The sequence below is a fragment of the Macaca thibetana genome, chromosome 13 (assembly GCF_024542745.1).
Source record: "Macaca thibetana thibetana isolate TM-01 chromosome 13, ASM2454274v1, whole genome shotgun sequence".
NCBI lineage: Eukaryota > Metazoa > Chordata > Mammalia > Primates > Cercopithecidae > Macaca > Macaca thibetana.
In genome coordinates this window covers 75,937,271-75,962,678 of record NC_065590.1, presented here as the reverse complement: position 1 = coordinate 75,962,678, position 25,408 = coordinate 75,937,271, and the positions used below count along the sequence as shown (strand labels likewise).

The 25,408-nt window shown below is 50.3% G+C and overlaps 1 protein-coding gene across 1 annotated transcript in view; it reads left to right on the top strand.

Moving 5' to 3' along the window:
- Positions 1 to 24,754, top strand: part of EHD3 (EH domain containing 3) — a 34,142-nt gene extending 9,388 nt beyond the window's left edge. Inside the window, exons 2-6 of the mRNA XM_050753257.1 lie at positions 1,760 to 1,936; positions 6,826 to 6,923; positions 17,954 to 18,366; positions 19,016 to 19,180; positions 21,485 to 24,754. Of these exons, the coding sequence (XP_050609214.1) occupies positions 1,760 to 1,936; positions 6,826 to 6,923; positions 17,954 to 18,366; positions 19,016 to 19,180; positions 21,485 to 22,012 (1,381 nt within the window). The 3' untranslated portion in view covers positions 22,013 to 24,754. The remainder of the gene's footprint in view (positions 1 to 1,759; positions 1,937 to 6,825; positions 6,924 to 17,953; positions 18,367 to 19,015; positions 19,181 to 21,484) is intronic.
- Positions 24,755 to 25,408: the final 654 nt, after the last annotated feature.

Genomic DNA, 25,408 nt, shown 5'->3' with positions numbered 1-25,408 from the left:
CTATGTCCTAAACATATTAAGCATAAAAAGAAACACATGCATTGATAATATCCATGTCATCATCACAGGATCTGTACATTCCTGCTTGTGCACATTACAACACCCTTCATGGTTACAAAGCATGCACGCGTTGTGGGGAGGGGTGTGTGTGTGGGTGTTGGGTGGGGAAGGAAGGCATTGACAGATAAAAGGTAACTTTTTGACACCTATTTAGGTAGTGCAGGTAAAAAACCAAACACATGTTTTAAAACATAGCACAATTATAATCTCTGTCTGGGAATCCCACCATATACTATACTTTTGTAATGAAATTGCCTAATACCCAAGGGCACAAGGGAGGACTCATTTGTTGAACATATCTGTTTTTGCCAGGTGCTATACAAGGCATTTTGAATGTAGTCTCTTCTTTGAAAGTTGGAATTAAATGGATAATGACAAGAAAAATAGAATGAAAGGTGTGCAGGTTGCTTCTATGCTAAAAAATAAGATCAGGTGGCTAGGCGCAGTGGCTCATGCCTGTAATCCCAGTACTTTGGGATAGGCCAAAGCAGGTGGATCACCTGAGGTCAGAAGTTCAGGACCAGCCTGGCCAACATGGGGAAACCCCATCTCTACTAAAAATACAAAAAAATTAGCCAAGCATGGTGGCAGGCACCTGTAATTCTAGCTACTCCGGAGGCTGAGGCAGGTGACTCATTTGAACCTGGGAGGTGGAGGTTGTAGTGAGCTGAGAACACGCCACTGCACTCCAGCCTGGGCAACAGAGTAACACTCCATCTCAACAAAATAAATAAATAAGATCATAAATGTGTAGATCTGTGTGAACACTTAATAACATAGTACTTGTGAGCATGGGACATTTCTGGAAGGATACAGGATACAAAATACAGATACTAGAGGTGTAGGATAGGATGGAGATTCATTATTCTTTCTTTTCCTTTCTTTCTTTTTTTTTTTTGAGATAGAGTTTCACTCTTGTTGCCCAGGCTGTAGTGCAATGGCATGATCTTGGCTCACTGCAACTTCTGCCTCCTGGGTTCAAATGATTCTCCTGCCTCAGCTTCCCTAGTAGCTGGGATTACAAGCTCCTGCCACCATGCCCAGCTAATTTTTGTATTTTTAGTAGAGACAGGGTTTCACCATGTTGGCCAGGCTGGTCTTGAACTCCTGACCTTATGATCCGCCTGCCTCGGCCTCCCAAAGTGCTCAGATTATAGGCGTGAGCCACCATGCCTAGCCAGAGATTCATTTTTCATAGTATACCTTTTATATTGTTTGTGTTTTGTATCACATATGAGCTATTTTTATATTAAAGAACTAACCAGTTAAATAAAGACCTATGAAAAGCCAGCAGAGTCTATGGAAAGTTTAGTTCTAACCATGCCTTTGTGTGGGTACTTCAGCAGGTTACCTTCAGTTATGGAGTCTGTAATACTCTGTGTAAGAATCATTTCAATCCATGCTTTGTTTCTGAGCCTAAACCTTGCTCCTTCCACGCCCGCCCACGAGCCCCCAACTGATTGAGAAAGGGAAAAAGATAAGGACCAAAAAACAGAATATTTTAAGTTCAGCTGAAATTCCACCTGCTCTACAAAGTTCTTTGGACTCATTATCTAACAGGCATTTCTCCCAGCCATGAGATCTTGCTGCTGTGGCTCTGCCCCCCCCTCTGACTCGCATGTTGTCTGCCTTATAGTAGACATGTCGTGTTGATCTTTGAGCAAAATGCCTGCATTAGGACTGTGCTCCTTCTTGCTAGGTACCTGCTGGAACAGGACTTCCCAGGCATGAGGATTGGGCCTGAGCCCACCACAGACTCCTTCATTGCGGTGATGCAGGGAGACATGGAGGGGATCATCCCTGGGAACGCCCTGGTGGTGGATCCCAAGAAACCCTTCAGGAAACTCAACGCCTTTGGCAACGCCTTCTTGAACAGGTGAGTGTGGAGGGGAACACAGCACTTTCGGGTGCTCTCTTTTCTTCTTCTTGGAGTAATGGGGGGTGAAAGAACAATAGGCAGGGTCTTGGGAGGCTTGGTGCCTAGAGTCTTCTGTCAATCTTTCCATACCTAGATTGTCCCTTGCTTGCTGAGAGTGTAACTGAGTCAGTTGTGAGATGCAGCAGCTGCAAATGCTGGGCTGATTCCTCCTTCTCAGGGAGCAAGGAAGGATACAGCATTGACTTAGGTCACATTCCCCTACCCTGCACCTACCCCTGGTAAAAGTGGAGGAGGATGCTCCATGTAGTTCCCAGCATTTGCCTAAACGTGCAGTGGCTGGGATTTGCATCCAACTGGAAGGAGGCAGACGAAGGTTCTCTTCTGTTCACGGATATTGTTTCTACCTGGTGGGAAGAACCCCGGACTTCAGAGGGAAGCCTTGGGTTTGAGCACTGACTCTTCTACTAAATTAAATGAGCTTGCACAGGTCACCTCTCTTGCCCCAGGACAAGTTCAGCCTTGCAGATACCAAGATCATCATGATGATTTGAACGGAGAAAACTCTAGGAATGCTTGGCAAACTAATCTGGGCCTTCGCATTAATTGTTCTGTTTAACCAGAATGCAGGCTGATCCCCTGCTCACACTTATTACACTTATAAATCCAGTTTCACATGTGCATGGTAAACACTTTGAAAATAATTTTAAAACTCCTTTTTCTACTTGGAGGTGTTTAGAGTAGAGGTAATGAATATGGGCTTTGCCTTCAGATAGACCTGGGTTCAAATCCTGCCTAACACTATGGCTCTTGAACAAATTACAAACCTTCTTTGTTTCTTATTTTTCCCATCTGTAAAATAGGATAATAGGAGTTAAAGGAGAAATAAGTGGGACAGTGAACAGAAAACACTTCGTGCCTGGCACATAGTAACCAACAGGTTAGTTAGTGATAGTGTTATGTCTTGTTTCATTTGATTCCTTAATTGTTTAGTGAATGGAATAGGCATCTGCTGTGGCCATTTTTCAGTTGTGGAAGGTGAGGCTCATTGCCCAAAGGATTCTCGATGTCTCTTATTCCAAATATATATATATATATTTTTTTGGTGGGACGGAGTTTCACTCTTGTTGCCCAGGCTGGAGTGCAATGGCGTGATCTTGGCTCATCGCAACCTCTGCCTCCCAGGTTCAAGCAATTCTCCTGCCTCAGCCTCCCGAGCAGCTGGGATTACAGGCATGTGCCACCACGCCTGACTAATTTTGTATTTTTTTTTTTTTTTTTAGTAGAGACAGAGTTTCTCCATGTTGGTCAGGCTGGTCTCAAACTCCCAACCTCAGGTGATCCACCTGCCTTGGCCTCCCAAAGTGCTGGGATTACAGGCATGAGCCACCGTGCCCAGCCCCAAATAATATTTTTTATAAACCTATGAACTTGTTTCTGACCTTTCTTACAGTGGCAGGGAGTCAATAACAGTCTGAGACAGGGACAGGGAAACAACCACATGAATGAAATGTGAAATTGTCAGTGGCCAAGGTGTGCACCCAGAGTAGGGAGCAGAGGAAGGGCCATGCTGAGAAATCTCGGGAACTTGGCCTGGCAGAGAGGCCCAGGCATGGGGTTTGGTTTATGTCAGGAATGAAGCTAAGGTCCGTTTAGGAAGAATGAGGAGGTCGTGGTGGTAAGGTGTAATGGGGCAGGCGTCCTGGAATCCAGGGGTGTCTCTCATACCTTGGAATGAAGCTGAGGTCAGTTTAGGAAGAATGAGGAGGTCGTGGTGGTAAGGTGTAGTGGGGCAGGTGTCCTGGAATCCAGGGGTGTCTCTCATACCTGGAACTGAGTAAGGAGGTCCTGGATGCCCAAAATGCTAAAATGCAGAAATGGAGGGGGTGGGATGAGCATGATTCAGGAGAATGAATTGCCAGAGCTGAAGAGAAACAGGGATATCTGAGCAAGGGGGTAGGCGATGAATTTGATTTTGGACAGGTTGAGTTTGCAATGCTGGTGAGTCAGCTGAGGAGCATCGTCCTATCTGAAAGCAGAGAGGAGGAGCTAGACCCCAGGGGAGAGGAGGGAAAAGCCGGGGAGAGACAAGAGGAAACTGGGCTCATCACAAGAGAGGAGTACAGGTTTAGTGAATAATGCCATTTTGGGATAATTGTGCTTATAATGATATAGCATACTGTATTATATGTAATAGCGTGTAGCCTATTATGATAACAGAATTTAAGAGATTGCCATCATATGCTGGGTGTATTCCTGAAAGCTGAGCGCCCTTATGTCATTAATCAAACCCAGCAAGTCTCATTAACTCCATTGTTAAATTTATTGAAACCAGGAGGTGTGGGTGAGGTTGGGTGGGGGTGGTTTACTTTAAGTAAAGACACCTCTTTCAATATTATTATCTTCATCTAGAAAGTGATAAAATGTAAATTGCCATAATCTAATCCTGCAAATGTTGTGTGAAGAAAATTTGAGAAAGGGAAAAATATATAATTCTTTACAGTGGTTACTTTTTTTTTTTTTTTTTTCTGTCGCCCAGGCTGAAGTGCAGTGGCGTGATCTCAGCTCACTGTAGCCTCCGCCTCCTGGGTTCAAGCAATTTGCCCACCTCAGCCTCCTGAATAGCTGGGGTTACAGGCATGTGCCACCACGCCCGGCTAATTTTTGTACTTTTAATAGAGACAGGGTTTCACCATGTTGGCCAGGCTGGTCACGAACTCCTGGCCTCAAGTGATCCACCCACCTCCCAAAGTGCTGGGTTTACAGGTGTGAGCCTGTAACCGGCTTACAGTGGTTCCATTTAGGGAGTGGAATTGAGCAGGGCAGAAAGGTGGAGAAGAGGAACACCTTCCTATTTCATTTTATGCCTTGCTGGACCATGTTTGGTTGGTTTTTTTGTTTGTTTGTTTGTTTTTTACCATGTGCATGTATGTTACCAAAAAAAGTATAAAGAAAATATGTAGGAAGGTGTTGTGAAACAAATAACATGCACATAAAAGGTGATACTATTAAGGGGTCAGGAATCTCTCTATATATTTGTGATTTCAGTGAATAAAGTGAAGGTGACTCAGGCAAGATCCTGCATTTCCAGAGTGACCTCGTGTCTGGCCTGGAGAGCAGACATTGACAAGGAAAGAAATGTGGCCGCAGGAGGGGCTGTGTCTCCTGCCTCCCTCCCAGGTGCCTTGCTAAGGGATAGAATTCATGTTTTATTTCAACAGACACCAGGCCCCTAGCGGCCTTGGGCTCTGTTTTGTGGGGGAATGTAAGGCTGATCCAGTTCAGTGGACACAGGCTTGGAGAGAGCCAGTGAAACCCAGGCAAGAGGAAGAGCAGGGCTGACAAGGCCTTTGTGGGAAAGTTGCCATTTGACCCTGACGTTAATGGGTGAAGTGACACCAAAAATGTAAAAAAAAAGAGGACATTTCCAGCAGAAAATACTGAAGAGAGAAAGAGAGAGAAAATATGCATCACCAGAGAAGAATGATGAAAGAATGTGGCTTCTTGCAGGCACCTGTGAAATCGTGAGGTTCTGAGATTTTCTCCAGGAGCACGCAGCAGCTAAAGTGGTGGATGTTTAGGTTGGCTGGGGGTCTGCCAGGCATGTCCATTGAAACGACAGCAGGGATGATGGGAGCCCTCTTGCACGTGCCACCGGCTTCACTGCAGTCCGCACAAGGTGCTGCATGTTTTAGATTTCCAGGTTCCTGTCTGCGCTGCTGAGTGGTCTTATTTCACACTCCTTGTTTGCTCCCCTTCCCTCGCTTCTCTTGAATGACACTTGACTGCTATCCTAATAGAGATGTTTGGCCTTTAGATGTCCAGATAAATGTTCCTGGGTGGTTCCCATTCTTCAAGGCCAGCTCTAGTGCCTACTCCTCCAGGAAGCCCTCCCTGGAAGCCATTTCTCTGCCTTGAATTTTCCAAACACTTCATCTGACTTCTCTCAGGGTGCTGGTCCCATTGCACTGTGTGTTCTGGTTGTCCATGTATAGGCCTCCTGTCCTGCACCAGGCTGTGCTCCTTGGAGACAGGGATCGAGTTTTGGACATCTTAGTGTCCCCCACAGCAGGACTTGGCAAGCATGACCCATGGCTGCTTCACAATCATCCAGGGAGCTTCCTCAAAGCATAGATCCTGAGTGAGATCTACTTTTGGGGCTGGGATTCTCGCCTGCCTCCTGGGAGTCTGCATTTTAAGCCAGCCAGGCTTGTCATCCTCTGGCCATGGCACCCAGCCTGCTATCTTGCACAGAGTAGGGCTTCAGTTACTGTTGAATGATACTCTATGTACAAATGAGGACATATACAGGGAAGCACAGCCACTTTGCCCACGAGGATCAAATCAGAAGGAGGATCCTCAGACCCTGACCCTGTGCAGTGATGGCTTGGGACAGATCCGTAAAGTCCCTCCTGCCCCGCTAGTCCCTTGGGGCTCATATGAAGACCAGGCAGGGTGTCTTCTCATTGTTTATCTAAAAAAGCTGAGGTTCCTAGAAAGGGCCAAGCTAAGTGGAGTTACTCAAGGCAGGGAGATAGCTGACCAAGGACAAACTAAGGACTTGGGGCCATAAGAATTAGACCCAGGCTTTGATCACACATGAAGATGGGATGTCGCTATGGAATAGCCCTGCTGGTCACAAAGCATTTTACCAAACACACCCGGGTGCAGGGCACTCTAACACTGGATGTGGGGAGAGGCAGGAGAACTGGGGTTCAGCCCTGGATCAGCTGTCAGCCACGCCCTGAGCTGGGCAAGCCCGTGGTGAACTGAACGTTTCCGGATGCACCTGCAGCTCACCTGAGAGAGACAAGACAGGTGGTTGGAGTCATGGGGCTGGGTCACAAAAGGCGGGCAAGTACTCACCCAGGTTTCCTCTGCCCATGCAGGTTCGTGTGTGCCCAGCTACCCAACCCTGTGCTGGAGAGCATCAGCGTCATCGACACACCAGGGATCCTCTCCGGGGAGAAGCAGAGGATCAGCCGGGGTAAGCAGCCTGCCTGAGGGGTGTTGGCTATGGGCTCCATGGTTCTGACATGTTCACTCTCTTACATACCAGAAGAGAAGCACCCAGGGCTGTGCTGTACCTTGGCGAGCCGGCACTTCTCCTGTGCTGTATGGGATCATTTTACCTGGGGCAGTCCTAGGCAGGGGTCGGGAGAGGAATTCACGTCCGCTGTAGCTCAGGAGACAGCTGGCCTCAGTCTTCTCATCTGTAAAATGAAGACATCAATATCAGCCTCACCTCATTGGGTTTATTCATGCTACAAGAGGCACCTTCTATGGCCCTGACCCTGGCTTGCTTCTTAAGTTCCTGGGGAGCTTGCAGCTCTGCAGGGCAGCCAAAGGCATACAGAGAAATTCAGCTCAATGATGTCAGTGCTCTGGGTCAGAAGAGGAGGGAATCAGGTAGTGGAAGCACTTCGAAAACTGTTCACTCCAGAAAAACACGGGGTAATTGCTCATTAAAGGAGGTTGCCTGGTGTGGTGGTTAGAAGACAGAACTCTGGAGTCAGGCTGGCAGGGTTCTAAGCCTGCCTCTGCCACTTCCTGGCACAGTGATCCTCGGCAGGTTTCTTTATTTCAGTTACTTTATCAGAAAAATGGTGTGGGGTGGTGGGGGCGGGTGGGGTGGGAATAGTACTATCCATCTTATGGAGTTGTTTGAAGATTAAAGAAATGCTTTGGATGAAAAGCCTTTTCTGGCTGGCACATAGCAAGCACCTAGTAACCATGAGGTATTATAGATCATCATCATCATCATCGTTGTTTTCTTTTCTTTTTTTTTTTGAAACAGAGTCTCACTCTGTTGTCAGGCTGGAGTGCAGTGGCGCGATCTCGGCTCACCGTAACCTCTGCCTCCTGGGTTCAAGCGATTCTCCTGTCTCAGCCTCCCAAGTAGCTGGGATTACAGGCATGCGCCACCACACCCAGCTAATTTTTTGTATTTTTAGTAGAGATGGAATTTTACCATGTTGGCCAGAATGGTCTCGATCTGACCTTGTGATCCGCCCACCTTGGCCTCCCAAAGTGCTGGGATTACAGTCAGGAACCACCGCACCCGGCCTGTTTTCTTTTTTCTAACTCTAAAATGCTACACAGATGCTGTCAAAAGCTAAAAACAACTGCTCTGGGCCGCCACCCCCAGCCTGTCCTGCCACAGTTTGCTGAGTGTCCTGCATAGCCCCCTACCCTTTCTGTGCCATGTGTTGTATCTCTGACAAGAAAATCAGATGATGCCACGTCCACCCCAGTATTGGAGCTAGTTGCCAGGGCTGGAGCCACATCAGTACTCGGAAGTCAGACTCTGGGTAAGGGAGGGGTTTGAACCGCTGGGGATCTCTGGGAAGCAGCTAGAATTCTTGCCTGAATGGACCTAGGTAGGTGACTGACTGCATGTGCCTTTACCCTCTGTGCTTTGTGGCTCCGGCTGGGACACAGATCCACCCTGCCCATGTCGGTGCCACCATAGTGGGTCCCAGAAACCTTTGCTCTTTCTGCAAGAGCATGGCCTGCCCAGGCCAGCACTGCTCACCCCAGACTCCTCAGAGGAGAGGTCACAGCCTCATGGTGTGACAGGCCAGTGCTCCTGCAGCTGTGTATTGACGAGACCCAAGTGATGCAGGCCCTTGGCCCAGGTGCAGGCCACTAGTGCCAGACCTGGGCTTCTGTCCAGTGCCCTTGTGAGCTGCCTTGGTGTCCTCTCTGCAGAAAGCAGCTCTTTTCTGATGAGGGCAGGCACGTGATGCAGGGCCAGGCTTGGCTCTTTGGGGCTACACTATGGCTGTGTGTGAGCTACCAAGCCTGCCCTGGCTGGGAGTGCAGAGGGAAGACAGTGAGAGAGGCTGTCCAGGTCAGCAGCCTGCTCAAGGGCCAGGTTAACCCCAGTCAGGCCTCCAGGGAAGACACAGCCTGGAGTCCTCATCCTGTCGCAGGTGGGAGGGAGAGGGGAGGCTGAACATCCTGAGCAGGAGAGCCCTGCCCTGCCTCCTCACCACCTCTTGCTTTGCTTAGGAGGTGAGACCTAGGAAGAAGAGGGGAAATGAAGCAGCTGAGTCAGGAGGGACTTGGGAAACTGTATTAGCAGTTCCTGTAATTGGTGGCCTGTGAATTCTGGGACATCACAGTGTACCCTGGGAAGGGGGTCTTGGAAGACTTGATCCCCTGGCTCCCTGTCTTTGGGCTGTATGGTGGAGGTGATAGGGAGCTGGAACCCCTGGCCTGGGAAAATAGGAATGTCTGAGCCTCCCTCCTTCCAGCCCCCATGCACGCTGTAAGCACCTGGCTCCCTGTTCAGGGCCCTGTGGAGGGCAGCACGGGTGGTTTCTCTGTCTTGCTTTGGTTTGTTTCCCTGAGCACCCCCCTTCCCCTAATCTACCTATTCCCATCCCCAAGTGGTTCATCTGGGGTTCACCCTGCACTTAGGACTGAAAGGGATTTGCTGTTTCACTCAGGCAGCTCAGGACTCCTCCAGGAAGGCTGAGGAAAGCCATCCCTTCCCAGGGTGAACTCCCTGGGGGATGTGCACATGTACACCTGCAAGGCCGGTGCAGCCTGACCAGCAGGTCCAGAGAGGACTCCAGCCTCTGCGGTTTCCAAGGACACTGTACTAGGAGTTCAGAGTTCTGCGCTTTAGAACCTCTGTGTGTCTCAACAGGTCACATTTTCAGGGTCCCCATGTGTAACAAGGGGTAATGATATGCATCCCACAGCCTTCTTGTGAGGTCCATAGACCATATGAAAACACGGGCCATAGCCCTGGGTCTGGATCACCATGAGCTACCTTCCTTCCTCCCTCCTTGTCAGTTGGCCCTACCTATCATACAATCCCAGAGTAATCTGTGTGAATGGTTCCCCTTGCAGTTGTGCAGTGCACAGCCTGTACACTTGTTTGTGGCAGGCTGGTTCCCAGGGACTCCTGCCTTCCTCAGTTCTTATCCTATTCCCTTCTTTTCCTATTTCTGTTTTTTTGTGTTTTTTGTTTGTTTGTTTGTTTTTGTTTTTTTGACTCTCCAGGCTGGAGTGCAGTGGAGCAATCTCGGCTCACTGCAACCTCCGCCTCCCGAGTTCAAGCAATTCTCCTGCCTCAGCCTCCTGAGTAGCTGGGACTACAGGTGTGTGCCACCACACCCAGCTAATTTTTGTATTTTTAGTAGAGACGGGGTTTCACTACCTCTCTTCCTGCCTTTGTCTTTGGATCTCAGTGACTGCCTTAAGCAAATTAGGTCCCTGGTGTTCTTGCCTGCACTTCCTGATGCCTCCCACCCCACATTGACTAAGCGCCAGGTCCCCCTACCTCTGGGAGAAGTGATGGGCCCAGGAGTGGCTTTGCAGGCCAGTTTGTTTTCTGCTTTCCTGCGTCCAGACTGTAAATGCAGCTGCTGCCAAAAGCAGCCTGTGTTAAAAACAAGAACTAGGAACTGGGCTGCTGGTGCCTGGGGCCGTGCTGACCTCAGCACCCTGAGGAGACCAGGACAGTTGGGGGAAGGGCGTCAGACACCCTCAGTTATCTGTGGTACCCCAAACGAGGAAAGTTTCCAGGGTGCAGAGCCCCACCCCTTTCTTTCTCACAATTGGCCTTAGAACACGTGGTTCCAGTTTAAACTGACACACATAGACCCTCCCCTGCCCAGACCTCCATTTACACACACACCCACACTCACACATGCACACACACTCCTCACACATACCCCACACATATACACAACTCCCGTCTTCCCCGCAGCACCCCCCCGCAACGCACATGCACACACACACACACACACACACACAAATGTGTGCATAGAACCAAAGTTGCTTTCTCATGCCTTCTTGCCTGGGGCTCCAAGAGCTCTGGGTTTGGCCACAGAGCAAACTGGGTGCTTCTCGTCTTACTCCAGCCAGCCCAGGCTAGGACCAGACACCCTCGCTCCCTGGGATAGTCCTGCCAACTATGTCCTGCACGAGGGCGTCTAGAGCCTGAACTTCAGCCCACCTTCTGCTCACTGAGCCTCATACCTGGCGCAGGGCTGTGTCTCAGCAGATAAAAAGGGGCATGGTTATCAAGTCCGCACAGAGGCCCCGACTGGCCACATTAGACTGCCTGTTCTGCGAAGTGAGCTGCTTCTAAGGGCTCCAAGACCTCAGGCTTCACAGGAAGGAGCATTCGGGCCCCAGGCTGGACTAGAGTGGCAAAGGGTCGTCGTTGCTCAGGGTGTGGACCCTCTACTGGGCCTGGGGCGCGGTGTGTCTTGTAGGAAGAAGGGTGGGGTGCCGGGAAGCTGATTCTAGGAGGTCCTGGGCCAGCACTTGTCTCTGGGTGCAGATGCGTTGGGGTGGGCAGGGGAGGCAGGCAGGGAGGTGGTTCCTGGAAGTGGCAGGATGTGCCCCGGCCTGGCTCATTACCGGGAAGAAGTGAGGATGCGGCAGGAGTGGGAGGGCTCCAGAAGGCTGAGTGTCTTCAGCATAGGAACCACATTTCCTGGCTGCTTCCCAGCTAGAAATCCCCACAGGCGCCACCTTAGGAAAGCAGGGCGGGGCTTTGTGCTCACATCACAGTCTGCACAGCTTGAACCTCCTCCTCACGGGCCCCTTCCCGCACAGGTGAGCTCAGTAGGGCCAGAGCAGCTTGAAAATTTGCCCAGATCACACACCTAGATTGGGAACTCTGGTCTCCCTATTCCTGGTCCAGCGGCTTCTCAGCACATTATCATCACCTGTCCAGGAAGAGCGCAGCGGGTAGGAATGAGGGCAAACCTCTCATCTCCAAGTTTCCTCTAGGGGTCTTTAGGGCTCAGACCTTGGCAGATCTGGGCTCATCCTTGCAGCCTCACATTCCTAGCCCATCCAGGGCACCCTCACTGGAGCAGAGCCTGCACTGAAAGGCCTCTGGGTCCTCCCAGACTACGTGCCGGTACGGGCACACCTGTGTGGGCGCTCCCGTGCCTGGGCAGAGCGGCCGAGTCCTGACGCCCTTCAAACGGCCTTGCCGACCATCTGCTTGGGCCGCTCTTCGCTGTTCCTTCTGGGAAACATCTAATGTGGCATTTCTTCCCCATTGTCAGCCAAACTCTTCCCACATTTTGGAAATTGATGCCTTGTTATTCCTCTTTTGCTCAAATGTCTTTAAATCTTGACAGAGATTTTTGGGGGGAAGGATGGGGTTTTTGTATGTACCCACCACAAGTAAGTGCCTGGTTTGAGGGCTCGGCCTCTGAGCTTCAGGCTCACATGGCTGTGAGCTATTATAGAAAGAGAACGTGGGCTGCAAGTCGAGGAGCTGGGTTCTAGACCTGAGTTTGCCACCACCTGGCTGTGTGAGCTTGGGCAAGCCCCTTAATCTCTTTGTGTCCAGATTCCCTGTCCTGTAAGATGTGTATGCCCTACTTACCTCCTGGAATACAGAGAATTACGAAGAGCAAATGAGGTCATTTGGCTGGAAACCCAAAGAAGTGTGCTGCCCTGTGAGGGCCCCGGCACTGCATGTCAGACCACGAAGGAAGCCAGCGGGTGATGAAGGGGTGGCTTTCTTTACTGCGTTTGTCTGATCGATTTCCTCCTGCCTGGCATTACTTCAAAGTGCTTTCTTTCCAGTCCTCTGGAGCCTCGGGTTGGAGGAGACCACAGATCCCTGCAGGCTGCCCAGTCTCCAGGCCCAGAGCTGGCTGACTAGACCTCTTAGAGCCAGCAGACTTGTGCTATGAAGTCCAGGAAGGGCAGCTTCTCTGCTCTCTCAGTGCTTGAATCTCCCCCGACTCACTAGTCCATATTTCATGAACCCTTGGGCTGCCGCAGGTGCTCAAGAGCTACTGTTGTAGGTCTCAGAGCCATTGCTGGGACCAGAGAGGGGAAGGGGGCCTGTCACTGGCCATGGCACTCACCACAGCTGCTGAGGCAGAGTCTCTGCTGTCAGATCATGTTGCCACGGCTCTACCACAGAGCCCTGATTCAGCTCTGCCACAGACCTGTCATTCAGTCATTTGTTATCCCCATTTTGCAGCTGAGAAAACTGAGGTTCAGATTTGCCAAATAAATGAGAAAGCTAATCCTCTACCGTACCCTTTTTCTTACTGGGTCCAGTCCATACCTTTGAGATACCACCATTCCTAGATCTTCTCCTAAGTCCAGGCCAAGTGAACAACTAAATATGCACCCTACAGGTGACACAGTCTCAGGGGTAGCCAGGAGCAGGGAGGTTGAGCTTCAGAGGAACCCATGGAGTCATTCGTTGCTTGATGGTCATGGTCTTCACCGCCGCACCTGGCTGGAAGCTTCTGGCATTACTGAGTCTGTAATTGGATAGCAGCTTGCCAGAGCAAGTAGGAGGCCTCTGCTTATAAAAATCATAGAAAGAGTTCCCAGAAGCCCTTGGCCTGTCCTCAGGCAGAGGCAGACTTCACACAGGCATGCCCGAGGACTATAAGACAGCAGTCTGCAGCTTCTTTCTCTTGCAAAGGGTTCCTTGTATCTAATCTCCATGCATCCTACTGTACTCCGCACCCTCACACCTCTGGTCTCAGATGCAGAGCATTGGGAACCGAGAAAGGAAGCTCGGAGGTTGTCCAGCTCAATCCCCTGATTTGACAGGCAAAGAGACACAAGGCTAGAGAGGGGAGATTGCTTGCCCAAGGACACACAGTAAGTTAGTGGCTAAGCAGAAACGAGAGGTGGGCTCACCCAGGCCAGTGCTCCTCTGGTGACCCCTGCAGAGCACATCCCATCTCATAGAAACTAGGGCTTAGAAGGAGTGCTTTATAAAAAACAGCAGGGCAGTAAGAACAGCCAAGGTCACAGCTCAGCAGTTTCACCTGCATCCTCTGATTTGTTTAGATCCTCACAATAACCCTACGACTGAGTCACTGATTCCTCGAGCATAAAACTGAGGCCCAGAGATTACTCATTTACTGTCTCCCAGATGCAAAACGTGGAACAGGGCTCCCATTTCAGTTCCGTTCGGCAAATACTGATAGTGCACCTGCGGTGTGGCACACACCGTGCTGGGTGCAGGGGAAGCCCAGAAGGGTGAGGTGCTGCCCTTGCCCTGCCCAGCTCCCGGTGCAGTGAGGATGATTTCAGTGAGCTGAAGAGCAGAACAGGAGCATGCATGATGCCAAAAGACCACCAAGGGCAGGGACAGGGGTGGGCAGGGGTCTATCCTGTTCTGGCAGCATGGACATGTTGCTGCCCCTCAACCTTTGCAGACACAGCCTTCTCTTACATCGCTGGTGTCACCAGGGATTACGGCAAAGTTGCAGGGACAGAGCCTCTTCTCTTCTCTGCAGCTTCTCTGGTGCCTTTGTTTACCCCAGCCTGGTGCAGGCATGACTACAGTGCAAGAGTTGAATTTGGAGTTCAGGTCTTGGCTCTGACCCCCAGCATTGCATGGCCTTGGGCCTGTCTCTCACCCTCTATAAACCTCCATTACCTTGTCAGCATAGGACTCAACACTGGCTGCCCTGGCTGCCTTAGCTTGTTCTGAGCCATTGAGCCAATGCGTTGGGGCTGAGATTTGCTGGACAGGTGAGATGGAGCTGCAGCTCAGTCTTAGTCCTCCCAGCAGCCCCTCCTTCGGCCTGCACTGCCACAGCTGGAATCCAGATTGGGGAATAAGGAGCAGCAGAAGGCCAGAGGCCTGGCAGGGAGTTGTGGAGGGGCCCCGCTGCCCTCCTGCGGTGAGCTGGTTGCAGAGGTGGGGGTTGGGGCAGGGGGCTCAGGCTGCCCTGATTTTCTTAGCCCTCTTGCCCCTCCCCACCCACAGCTCTGAGGGACTGCCTTTGGGAGGTGACAGCAGCCTTGCCACGGGCTGTGCTGAAGGGAAGATAAAAATAGGCTGGAGCCATCCCTGGGGAGGGGAGGAGGGACAGAGGGATGTAGGAAAGAGGGGAGTAGTGCAGTGCAGGCTGCAGGCTTCACCTGGAGTGGGAATGCTAAGGCCTCCCAGGCTCCAGTGAGGAGCTGGTTGGGCCTGTGTGCCAGGGAGGGAAGGAGAGAGGGAGGCAGGGAGCGGCCAGGTGCAGAATGGCAGGATGGCTGACAGCTGGGTCATCTGGCCTCACCACTCGCCAGCTGTTTGACTCTCTCCTCTCAGAACATCAGTTTCCTACCCTGGAAGTGAGAGCGATACTCCTTGCGCTGCCTGCCTCAGAGCATGTCATGAGGGTGAAATGAGATAATGACATGAACATCTTGCCATCCGCAGCAAGCACTGAACTTGGAGTTGGAGAGCTAGGGGTCGTGTCTCACGTGTGGTGTTGGCTGAGTCACTTAACCTCAGAGAGTTTGCGTGAACATCTTTGAGGGAGGGTTGATGGTCCCCCTGCCTACTGGGCAGAGCAGCCTCTGAAGCACTTTCCTGGGCCTTGCCTCGGAGCCGAGACAGGGCACCTGTCTTTGAAAGAGAAGGCAACATCTAGTTCACACCAAGCCCTCAATGATGCACCAAGCAGGGACTGTCCTCAGGTTGGAACCTGGAGATACTGGGCCAGCTCTGCCCCTTCCTGAGCCTCAGTTTCCCTATCTGTAAATCAGGGAGTTGGACCATTGATTGCTAAGCTCCTCGTAGCCTCATCTACCCCCACAGGAGGAGGGGAAGAAGACTTGTGTGTTAGTTGAGATGTATATTAATTGAGCAGCTGACAGATCTTGGAGAAAATCACATGGGAACGGGAATGCTTAGAAGCACTAAGACAGAGAGACAGAGGAGTTGAACATGGAGTAGTGCCGGCATCTGGGTAATCAAAGGAGGGTTTGACCTTCCTTTGTTAGAATTCTCTTACAGACCCCAGAAAAACATTACAGGGGTCCTCCAGGAAGCTTTAGGGCAGCAAGTTTTCCTGACCATGCTGATGCCATCCCCCTACCCCCTGTGGCAGTGCCTCCACATGTCCTAAATATGTACCCCACTGGGGCATTCACTAGATGCCACAGGGTGGGGGAAAGGCTTTTTAAACCTAGCTCTGTTGGCTCCATTCATTCTCATCCCCCACCCCATCGATGCCTGCTACTTAGTCTGAAATGACAGCCTTTGAAAACCAACTCAGTCAGTGGTTCATAGCACTGACTCCAGGGCCGTCTTCCTGGACTTGAGTCCCCAGCCCATTGCTTACCAGCTGGGTGACCTTAGACAAGTTCCTTTATCCATTTGTATCTCTGGTTACTCCTCAGAGAAGTGGGGCTGATATTAGCATCTAATGACCCTGTATAGAGTCGTCGTGAGGATTAAAGGAATTAATGATTATAAAGTACTTAGGTCAGTGCTGAACACCTTTTGAATGCTATTGTTATTTTTATGGACCAGTGGTATTCAAAGTGTGGCCCTTGGACCAACAGCATCAGAATCTCCTGGGAGCTTGTTAGAAATGCTCTGCGCCAGAGCTACTGAATCAGAAACTTTGGGGATGGAGTCCAACCATCGGGGTTTTAAGAAGCCCTATGGGGGATTCTGATGCAGGCTAAGTTAGGACCCCTGTTACAGACAATCAGAGCTTCTTAAGTCTGACTCACTTACAAGGCAGTTGCCTGATGATCTTGCCTGGTCTCTAGCCTCTGTAAGGCTTTGTCCTAATGATTTGGTTTCCCATTTGATGGTGACAATGAGCTTTGGGTCCCCAGTGTGTGTTGCCTTGGAACCCTTGTGCTATGGGGAGCCAAGGTGGTTGATCACTTTAGTGCCCAAGAAAGGGCTCCTACCTCAGTGCCAGAGGTGTGCCATGGGGGAGTAGCAGGAGGAGAGGCTGAGAACCCTGCTCGGACTCAGAATGGGAAAGCCTCACACCTCCATCCTCAGGCCACTGCTGCTGCTCATGGGCTGTGTGCCCTCAGACAAATCACTTGACTTCTCTGAGCCCACTTCCTTATCTCTTGTCTTCCTATTTAATGTGAGAGGAGCCTGAGACACAGAGGTAAGACCTACTGGGGCTCTGGGAGTCAGTGAATGGACAGACTGTTGGTCTACCCTCCTGCTTCAGCCCCTACTGAATGCACAGCTACTTCGGATGGAGCAGAACAACTTCTCTGGGGCTCCTGGAACCAGTCTGACCTAAAGCAGCTTAGTGCTAGATAACCAAGGTGCGGGTGGCCAGAGTTCCAGTCACATCCTAAGGAAGAAACCCCTTGTGGTTTCAAGAGTTGGGCATTTTGTGCTGCAGCTGATTACAAAGGAAAGAGCCTGAGTGAGAAGAAGATGTTTTTATGACAAGAATTGCAGATTTCTTCCAGACCAGTGATAGGCATGGTCTGAACCATCATCAGTATCTACTTTTTACTGTTTCATTGTTTCCAGACCTTAGAAAGAATTTCTGAGTCTCTGTGTCAGATTAGGTGTCCAGACTTTCTTTTCCAGCAGGCTGCTAAATACAGAAGCATGGATAGGGGAGCTGGATAGTGGCTGTGTCCTATGGAAATAATGAGGTTAATAAGAGTTACTAGGCCAGGCACAGTAGCTGGCTGGGTGCGGCGGCTCACACCTGTAATCCCAGCACTTTGGGAGGCCAAGGCAGGCGGATCACCTGAGGTCGGGAATTCAAGACTCAGCCTGGCTAACATGGTTAAACCCATCTCTACTAAAAATACAAACATTAGCCGGGCGTGGTGGCGCATTCCTGTAATCCCAGCTACTCAGGAGGCTGAGGCAGAAAAATCGCTTGAACCCGTGAGGCAGAGGTTGCAGTGAGCAGAGACGGTGCCACTGCACTCCAGCCTGGGTGACAGAGTGAGACTCCATCTCAAAAAAAAAAAAAAAGTGACTAGCATTTACTGAGCACCTACTAAGTGCTGGATTCTAAGAGGATTTAACCTTTATAGTTCTATTAATTAGGTATTTATATTATTTTAGGATTTAATAGTATTTTTAGATGAAAAAATTTCTATGAGATATTGGGTAATTTGCTGGAGTCCAAACAGTTAAAATGTGGAGGAGCCAGGATTTAAACTCAGATCTGACTCCCAAGACTGTGTTATTTCTACCACACCCGACTGCTTCTCCAAACCCCTACCCTATACCCCGAAGGCCCCAGCCCCTGATTGTCCCTCTGCCGGCAGGGTATGACTTTGCAGCTGTCCTTGAGTGGTTTGCCGAGCGGGTTGACCGCATCATTCTGCTCTTCGATGCCCACAAACTGGACATCTCTGATGAGTTCTCAGAAGTCATCAAAGCCCTCAAGAACCATGAGGACAAGATGCGGGTGGTGCTGAACAAAGCTGACCAGATCGAGACGCAGCAGCTGATGCGGGTGTACGGGGCCCTCATGTGGTCCTTGGGGAAGATCGTGAACACCCCAGAGGTGATCCGGGTCTACATCGGCTCCTTCTGGTCCCACCCGCTCCTCATCCCTGACAACCGGAAGCTCTTTGAGGCTGAGGAACAGGACCTATTCAGGGACATCCAGAGTCTGCCCCGAAATGCTGCCCTGCGCAAGCTCAATGACCTCATCAAAAGGGCCAGGCTGGCCAAGGTGAGGCAGCCCCCTGGGAGGTGGGCAACTTGGGCAGGGGCTGAGAGTCCGGGGTCAGCTGCAGGAGTTGAGGGTTGCTGCCCTCAGCAGCTGGGCTGGAGAGTGTCCTGCAGCCACTGCATCATATGTGTGACACCAAGGGGCAGGACAGTGCAGGAGCCATGGTTACAAGCTCTGAGGTCAGATGGCCAGATTGGAACTAACTCCATTGTTTACTGTCTGTGGGATTCCCAGCCTTGGCAAGGCCTTTAGTCTCTCTGTACCTCTGTCTGCATCTGTAAAATGAAGGGGTTGTTAGAGGATAAAGTGAAATAAAGAGTCTCAAAGCTCTCATCACAATGTCTGGCACCTTCAGAGAGGCTCAGCAAATGTCAGCTCTTGGTATTGTCTTCAGCAGCAGCAACATGACCACCTCACCCTGCCTTGACTGTAGCTCCCCACAGCCTCACCTTGCCCGTGTAACATGGAAAAACAGCCCAGCCCTACAAGCCACGTGGAGGCGTGAGGGTAGAGGTAGAAAGTATTTCAGAAGTAAGAGCAGGAGGAGGCAGGAGGGATGCAGGGGAACAAATGGTGTGAGAGCCATCCTAGAAGGAAGGGACCATCCAGGGTCTTGACGTGAAGGCTTCTCTCTGGTCCTGTTTGTCAGGTCCACGCCTACATCATCAGCTCTCTGAAGAAGGAGATGCCCTCAGTGTTCGGGAAGGACAACAAGAAGAAGGAGCTGGTGAACAACCTAGCCGAAATCTATGGCCGGATCGAGCGGGAGCACCAGATCTCACCTGGGGACTTCCCCAACCTGAAGAGGATGCAGGTAGCAAGGGTTGGGGGCTCTAAGACAAGGGAGCCTGTCCTGAGAGCTGGCTGAGCAGTCTGAGTAGTCTGAGTATGGAGGAGGGCACTCTTGGAGCCCCCCAAGGAGAACCCAGCCCAGAATCTGTAGGCAAGGCGGTGGCCCTGGATCTTCTCTCCCTGCTGGACTGTCACTGGCCCAACAGGGGCCATGTCTGGGCCTGGGGAGAAACACAGAGCCCACCACCCCAGTGAGGCAGGTGTGTTAGTTGATGTTGGGGAGCTGACACCTCCAATTAATGACCTTCTCTAGTCACGGCCACCACAGGCTTGACATCCCCACTATCTCTGGTGCAGGGGGATGGGTCACCTGACCAAGGTTCTCCAGGCTCTTAAAGTGCTTGAGTTTACATTTGAGGTCCCCCTTATGAGCAACTTGGGACACAAGCTTCAGGGAGGCAGAAGTGCACACGGGAGCTCGTCATCTTTGGGTCACATTGCAGGTGCCTGTCTTGGGCCAGTGGCCATCACACATGCTTTCTTACGGTTTTCCCCAAAGCGCTCCTCAGAGGGAAGCATTTTGCATCTGCCTTTTTACAGAAGAAACTGAGGTCTCAGTATTTTCTGAGTGTAGCATTCACATAGGCCACAAGAAGAAAAGCCAGGAGCTGTGCCCAAAAGTCCAAGCAGGAAACCACACCACCACATTGACTGGATCCTCTGTGAGCCTCCGTCTCCTCATCTGTAAACTGAAGCTACAGAATCACACCTTATACAGGTGTTGTGAGCATCACTGAGATAATATTTGCAAAGCCCTTAGCACAAAGCCAGACAGACTATGCCCTTAATACACAGTAGCAATCATTAGGTGGGCAGAGGGAGGTGGGTGCTGAGCACAAAGCACTTACCCTCTGTACAATGTTTGCAACTTCTGGGAAGTTTGTACAATGTTTGCAAAGTGCTGGGATTACAGGCATGAGCCACCGTGCCCGGCCTACAAACTTTTTTACTTTTGTAGTAACAATTAGCTTAAAACATATGTTATATACACAAATATTTTCTTTATATACTTCTTCTATAAGTTTTTTCTATTTAAAAAAAAATATTTTTTACTTTTTTATTTTTGCGTATGCTAAAAACTAAGACACAAACACCCACGCTAGCCTAGGCCTACACAGGGTCAACATCATCAGTTTCACTGTGTTCGCCTCCACATCTTGTCCCACTGGAAGGTCTTCAGAGACAGTAACACACATGAAGCTGTCATCTCTATAATAACAATGCCTTCTTCTGGAATTCCTCCTGAAGGGCCTGCCTGGGATTGTTTTACTGTTACCATTTTTTTAAATAAGTAGAAAGAATACACTCTAAAATAACAATACAAAGTACAGTATAGTAAATATTTACATAAACTGGTAACATAGTCGTTATCATTATCTGGTATTATGTACTCTATGTAAATGTGTGTGCTAGATTTTTATACCACTGGCAGCGCGGTGGGTTTGTTTACACCAGCATCACCACAAACACATAATGCGTTGTGTTATGTACAGTGGCTGCCATGTCACTAGGCAACAGGAATTTCCCAGCTCCCTTATTATCTTCTGGGACCCTCGTCGTATGTGTGGTCCCTCATTGACCGAAACATCGTAATGCAGCACATGACTGTATGTTGAAAACTATCTTCAGGTGACTCCGATGAGCATCCTGATTAAGAACCATAATTTGGGGATGACCTTTGGCTTCTGTTATGATTTGGTTTTAGTAGCCTGTGTCCTGTTTTGTTTTTGTTTTTGTTTTCACTAAGTGGGGATAGAATGTGATTTTCCTACCTCAGAAGGGCGCTGGGGGAGTGACCAAGGTAATGTAGTGCAGGCGTTTGCAGTGATTTTCAAGTACAGTGTAACCCTTATTAAAGTAGGGGCCCACATGACCCAGTCTCAGAGGTACAGCATTCAAGAGACAGATTCAATAGCCAAAACTGACTTAAAGAGAAATGTAATGATTTCCTCTCTGGAATGACATTAAAGGGGATTGAAATAAATAGATCATGCCAATACTTGTTAAATTTCCCTTTCTTCCCCAGCCCCTACAACTCTTCTGCTCCCTCCTGAAAAATCCCATCATCAGCCCAGTGGGCCTTTATTCCCCTCCTCTCTCATACCTTCAATACCTGATGTCCATCAGCTGAGCCTCTAGGTCACACGTCTTTCATTGTAGAAAGGGATCGACTGTGAACATTCTGGTGTTCACAGGAGGCACGTGACAAGTAGAGGGCTCTCCTTTCATTGTATCCTATCTTCATCTTCTCTCCTCCTCTTCCCAGGACCAGCTGCAGGCCCAGGACTTTAGCAAGTTCCAGCCACTGAAGAGCAAGCTGCTGGAGGTAGTGGATGACATGCTGGCCCACGACATTGCCCAGCTTATGGTGCTAGTGCGCCAGGAGGAGTCACAGCGGCCCATCCAGATGGTGAAGGGTGGAGCGTTCGAGGGCACCCTGCACGGTCCCTTTGGGCATGGCTATGGGGAGGGGGCTGGAGAAGGTATCGATGATGCTGAGTGGGTGGTGGCCAGGGACAAGCCCATGTATGACGAGATCTTCTACACCCTGTCGCCGGTGGATGGCAAGATCACAGGCGCTAATGCCAAGAAGGAGATGGTGCGCTCCAAGCTGCCCAACAGTGTGCTGGGCAAGATCTGGAAGCTGGCCGACATTGACAAGGATGGCATGCTGGATGATGAGGAGTTTGCACTGGCCAACCACCTCATCAAAGTCAAGCTGGAGGGGCACGAGCTGCCCAACGAGCTGCCTGCCCACCTCCTGCCCCCGTCCAAGAGGAAACTTGCCGAGTGATGGGGGCGGGGGGACATTCAGATGGGCAAGTGTTAGAGGAGATGGGAGCAGTGACTACACACACACACACACATGCACACACACGAACACACATGCACACACGTGCACATCTTGACATTGCTCTGTAGGTGAGAGAGGACCATGATGCCCACGTTTGCAGCTGATACTTGTTTGGGCACACCTCCAAGTTCTCGAGATTAGTAGAAGGACAAGAGCACTCCCAGGCCCCAGAGTCTAAGCCTGAGTCTTCATCCTCTTCCCCCTTCATCAGCCACTCCCCAGAGATGAGACCTGAGGCAATTCACTTGCCCGTGCAGATGGCCCACCCACCTCCAGATTCCCCAGTGCCTCCACATGTGGGCTCTGAGCAGATGGAAAAGACTTTTCGTTTAGCAGACAATTCACTTCTTTTTCTGTGCTTCCCATACCTGCTTTGGCTTCCTAATAAGAAATCCATTCAGGAGCCAGGAGATCTGAGGGCATGGGGACAGCTGCAGGGAGGAGAGGTGAAAGAGGAAGCGTCTTCTAGAGACATTGGCCCAGAAGCTCTGTTCTTTCCTAATCTAAGCCTCTGTCTTCTTCAGCAAACCTTGCTTTGAACTCTGCCAGTATTTCATTTTAAAGAATCCCAGAGCAGGAGAGAAAAGAGAAAAAATTTGATAGAAAGAGTGAGGAAACTGTCCTATAGTCTCCTGGAAACCAGTCAAGGTGGTTTTAGTCCATAGATTTTGTTAGATGTTCTTTCCACCTGGCCTGTGATGTTTAGATGTTCATACTTGACTCACATTTACCCAGGCCCTCCTGCGTGCCAGGAGCTATGTTAGGCACTTTATATACATTATTCTATGTGGCCCTCACTGATGTCCCAGATAAGTATGCATTAGCCTTCCCAGTTTGCAGATGAAGAGGCTGAGTAGCCTCAGAAGGGTTTAGGCAACCTACTGAAACTCACAGAAGTCACATGTGATGGAGAGAGGATTTAAAGCCAGGGCCTCAGACCCTCACATGCTTCTCTGTGCTATGATGTGTGCAGGATCCCAGCACTGATACCCAGTGACAAACTATGGAGAACAACAAAGCATGCAGGACCCCGGCAGCCTCCCAGGACAGGCTGGCAAGGGAGGAGGGCCGGCCAGCACTTGGTAGGCCATCAGTCTGGCCATCTGTCGTGTCACAGAAGCAAACCGTGCCTTCTGGCTCTGCGCCCCATATTCCCAGCATCATAGACATCCAACAGCACCAGCAGGAGAGTGGGCTGGCCTGCTGGATGCTGTTCGTGCCTGTCCCTGCTCTGCCTCCCACCCAGTTGCCTGAATCATCCCAGCTCAGATGCAGCCACTGTCTCTTGTTAAGTGGGACCTCATGCTAATTCTCAGAAGGCTAACTTGAGAGGTCTGGGGCCTTGTTCCCTAGAGGGTCCCCAGGGACTCTGCAGTGTCCTTCGCAAATCCCCACTGTACTCAATGCCCTACATCCTCCTCTATGGTCTCTCCCCTGGCTTGCTTCATGGCCACTGAACCAGTCACTTTGTATGCTATGTTCCTACTGTGATGGAAAACTAAATGACTATAACTTATTTTATATCCATATTCAGATTATATAGAGAATATTCTATGTATCTATGATGTGCTTACTACTGCAGTGCATTTGTCATTAGTCTTCAGGTTAATACAGTACATTTATTCTTTGGTACCTGCCTGGCCACAAAGCATCATTCAATGGAGGCTGAGGGAGAGGGCCTGGGTTCTTACTTGGGGTTCCTGGTGGAATCTTTGGCCGGAAAGGGCTCACTGCTGCCACCCAATGGCCAGCATCTACAACCAGCTTCCCAGTGGGCTGGAGTTTCTCTAGGCCCAGTGACCAACCCAGGCGAAGCTGGTGGAGCCACAGCTCCCTGACCCTCTGGAGTGAAGATGTTCCCCTCGCCCCTGGGCTTCCTTCTGCAAGCACACATTTCTCTTTCACATGAAATGAAGGACAGACAAAGGCAAGGCAAAGAGGTCTCTCCTGCTCTGGAGAAAACCCTTGAGTGCCAAGTGCAGGTTAGGGACCATTTCTCAGCTCCACACCTTTCTCTGAGCTGAAGGAGAAATGGGAAGGAAATAGCAGAGGTAGGTGAAGTTCCTGTCTTTTTATTTTATAGGAAAGGGAGATGTCTGTTATCCCCTTTCTTCACCGCCACTTGGACACACGTGTCACTTTCCTGCCTTTCTCCATACACTGCCTCTCTTCCCTCTCTTCTTCTTGAAGTCTCCACCCAGGAGAGATCTGCGAGGTGTGGGAATTCCATGTTTGCACAACTCCCATCTCCCTGGAAAGAGGAACTGATGTTTCAGGGGACAGATGTGGGTCACTTTCCCTGGCAGTGCCCTCTGGCCTTGCTGCCTTGGCTTCCTGACCCCTTTCAGGTTTCAGGGGCCTGGGAGATCTCATGCCTCAGCCCGGGAAACATTTAATAGGAGAGCAGAGACATGCCATGTCAGCCCCGCAGACAGGAATTTCTAGAGCACTTGTCCTGTTGTTCCTTGCCCCCACCTTACTCAGTCTGGGCTATGGAATCCATCCAATAAACACAGCAACACCCTATGCTACTGACCAAGCAAAGCCTGCCCCTGGTGCCAGAGAGCTAAATCATGACCAAAGTGTGACACGAATGTAACCGAAACGTGGGTTAGTTGCTGAATGTATGCAAAGTCCCATGGACAAGAGTGAGGTCTGATACCAATAAAGTGAATGTGTTCCGAAACTAGCTTGGAGGAGGCGCACACAACGTCCTGCCTTTCAGTGTGCCACTTCCCCTTTGGGGCAGAAAGCAGACACTTTTATAAGGTAAGGGAGCAAGTGAGCAAGGGTCCGCCTGATAGCATGGTACCTTATCGACTAGACAGCTGAGTCGGGCCTCCCTGGGCAAAAATAAATTGTAAAAGTGGCCAAGTAGGCATACTTTAGATATACCCTCCTGGCGAATGAAAGTCCTGAGGCAGCCCCTGGAGGTGGGAATTCCAAGGTAACCCCTGGAGGTGAAAGCTTGAGAAGGGCATGCTTTCATCTACAAATTGGCAGTCAATTCTGGAGGACTATTTTGGAGCAGAGAGATGAACTTGCCCTGTAGGGAATGTCTAATGAAGGGGAGATGAAAGGTTGTATTTGCATTTCCCTTTTTTTGAGACAGAGTCTCACTCTGTCGTGCAGGCTGGAGTGCAGTGGTACGATCTCGGCTCACTGCCACCTCTGCCCCCCAGGTTCACACCATTCTGCCTCATCCTCTCAAGTAGCTGGGACTACAGGTATCCACCACCACGCCTGGCTAATTTTTTTGTTTGTTTGTTTACTTTTAGTAAAAACAGGGTTTCACCATGTTGGCCAGGCTAGTCTTGAACTCCTGACCTCAAGTAA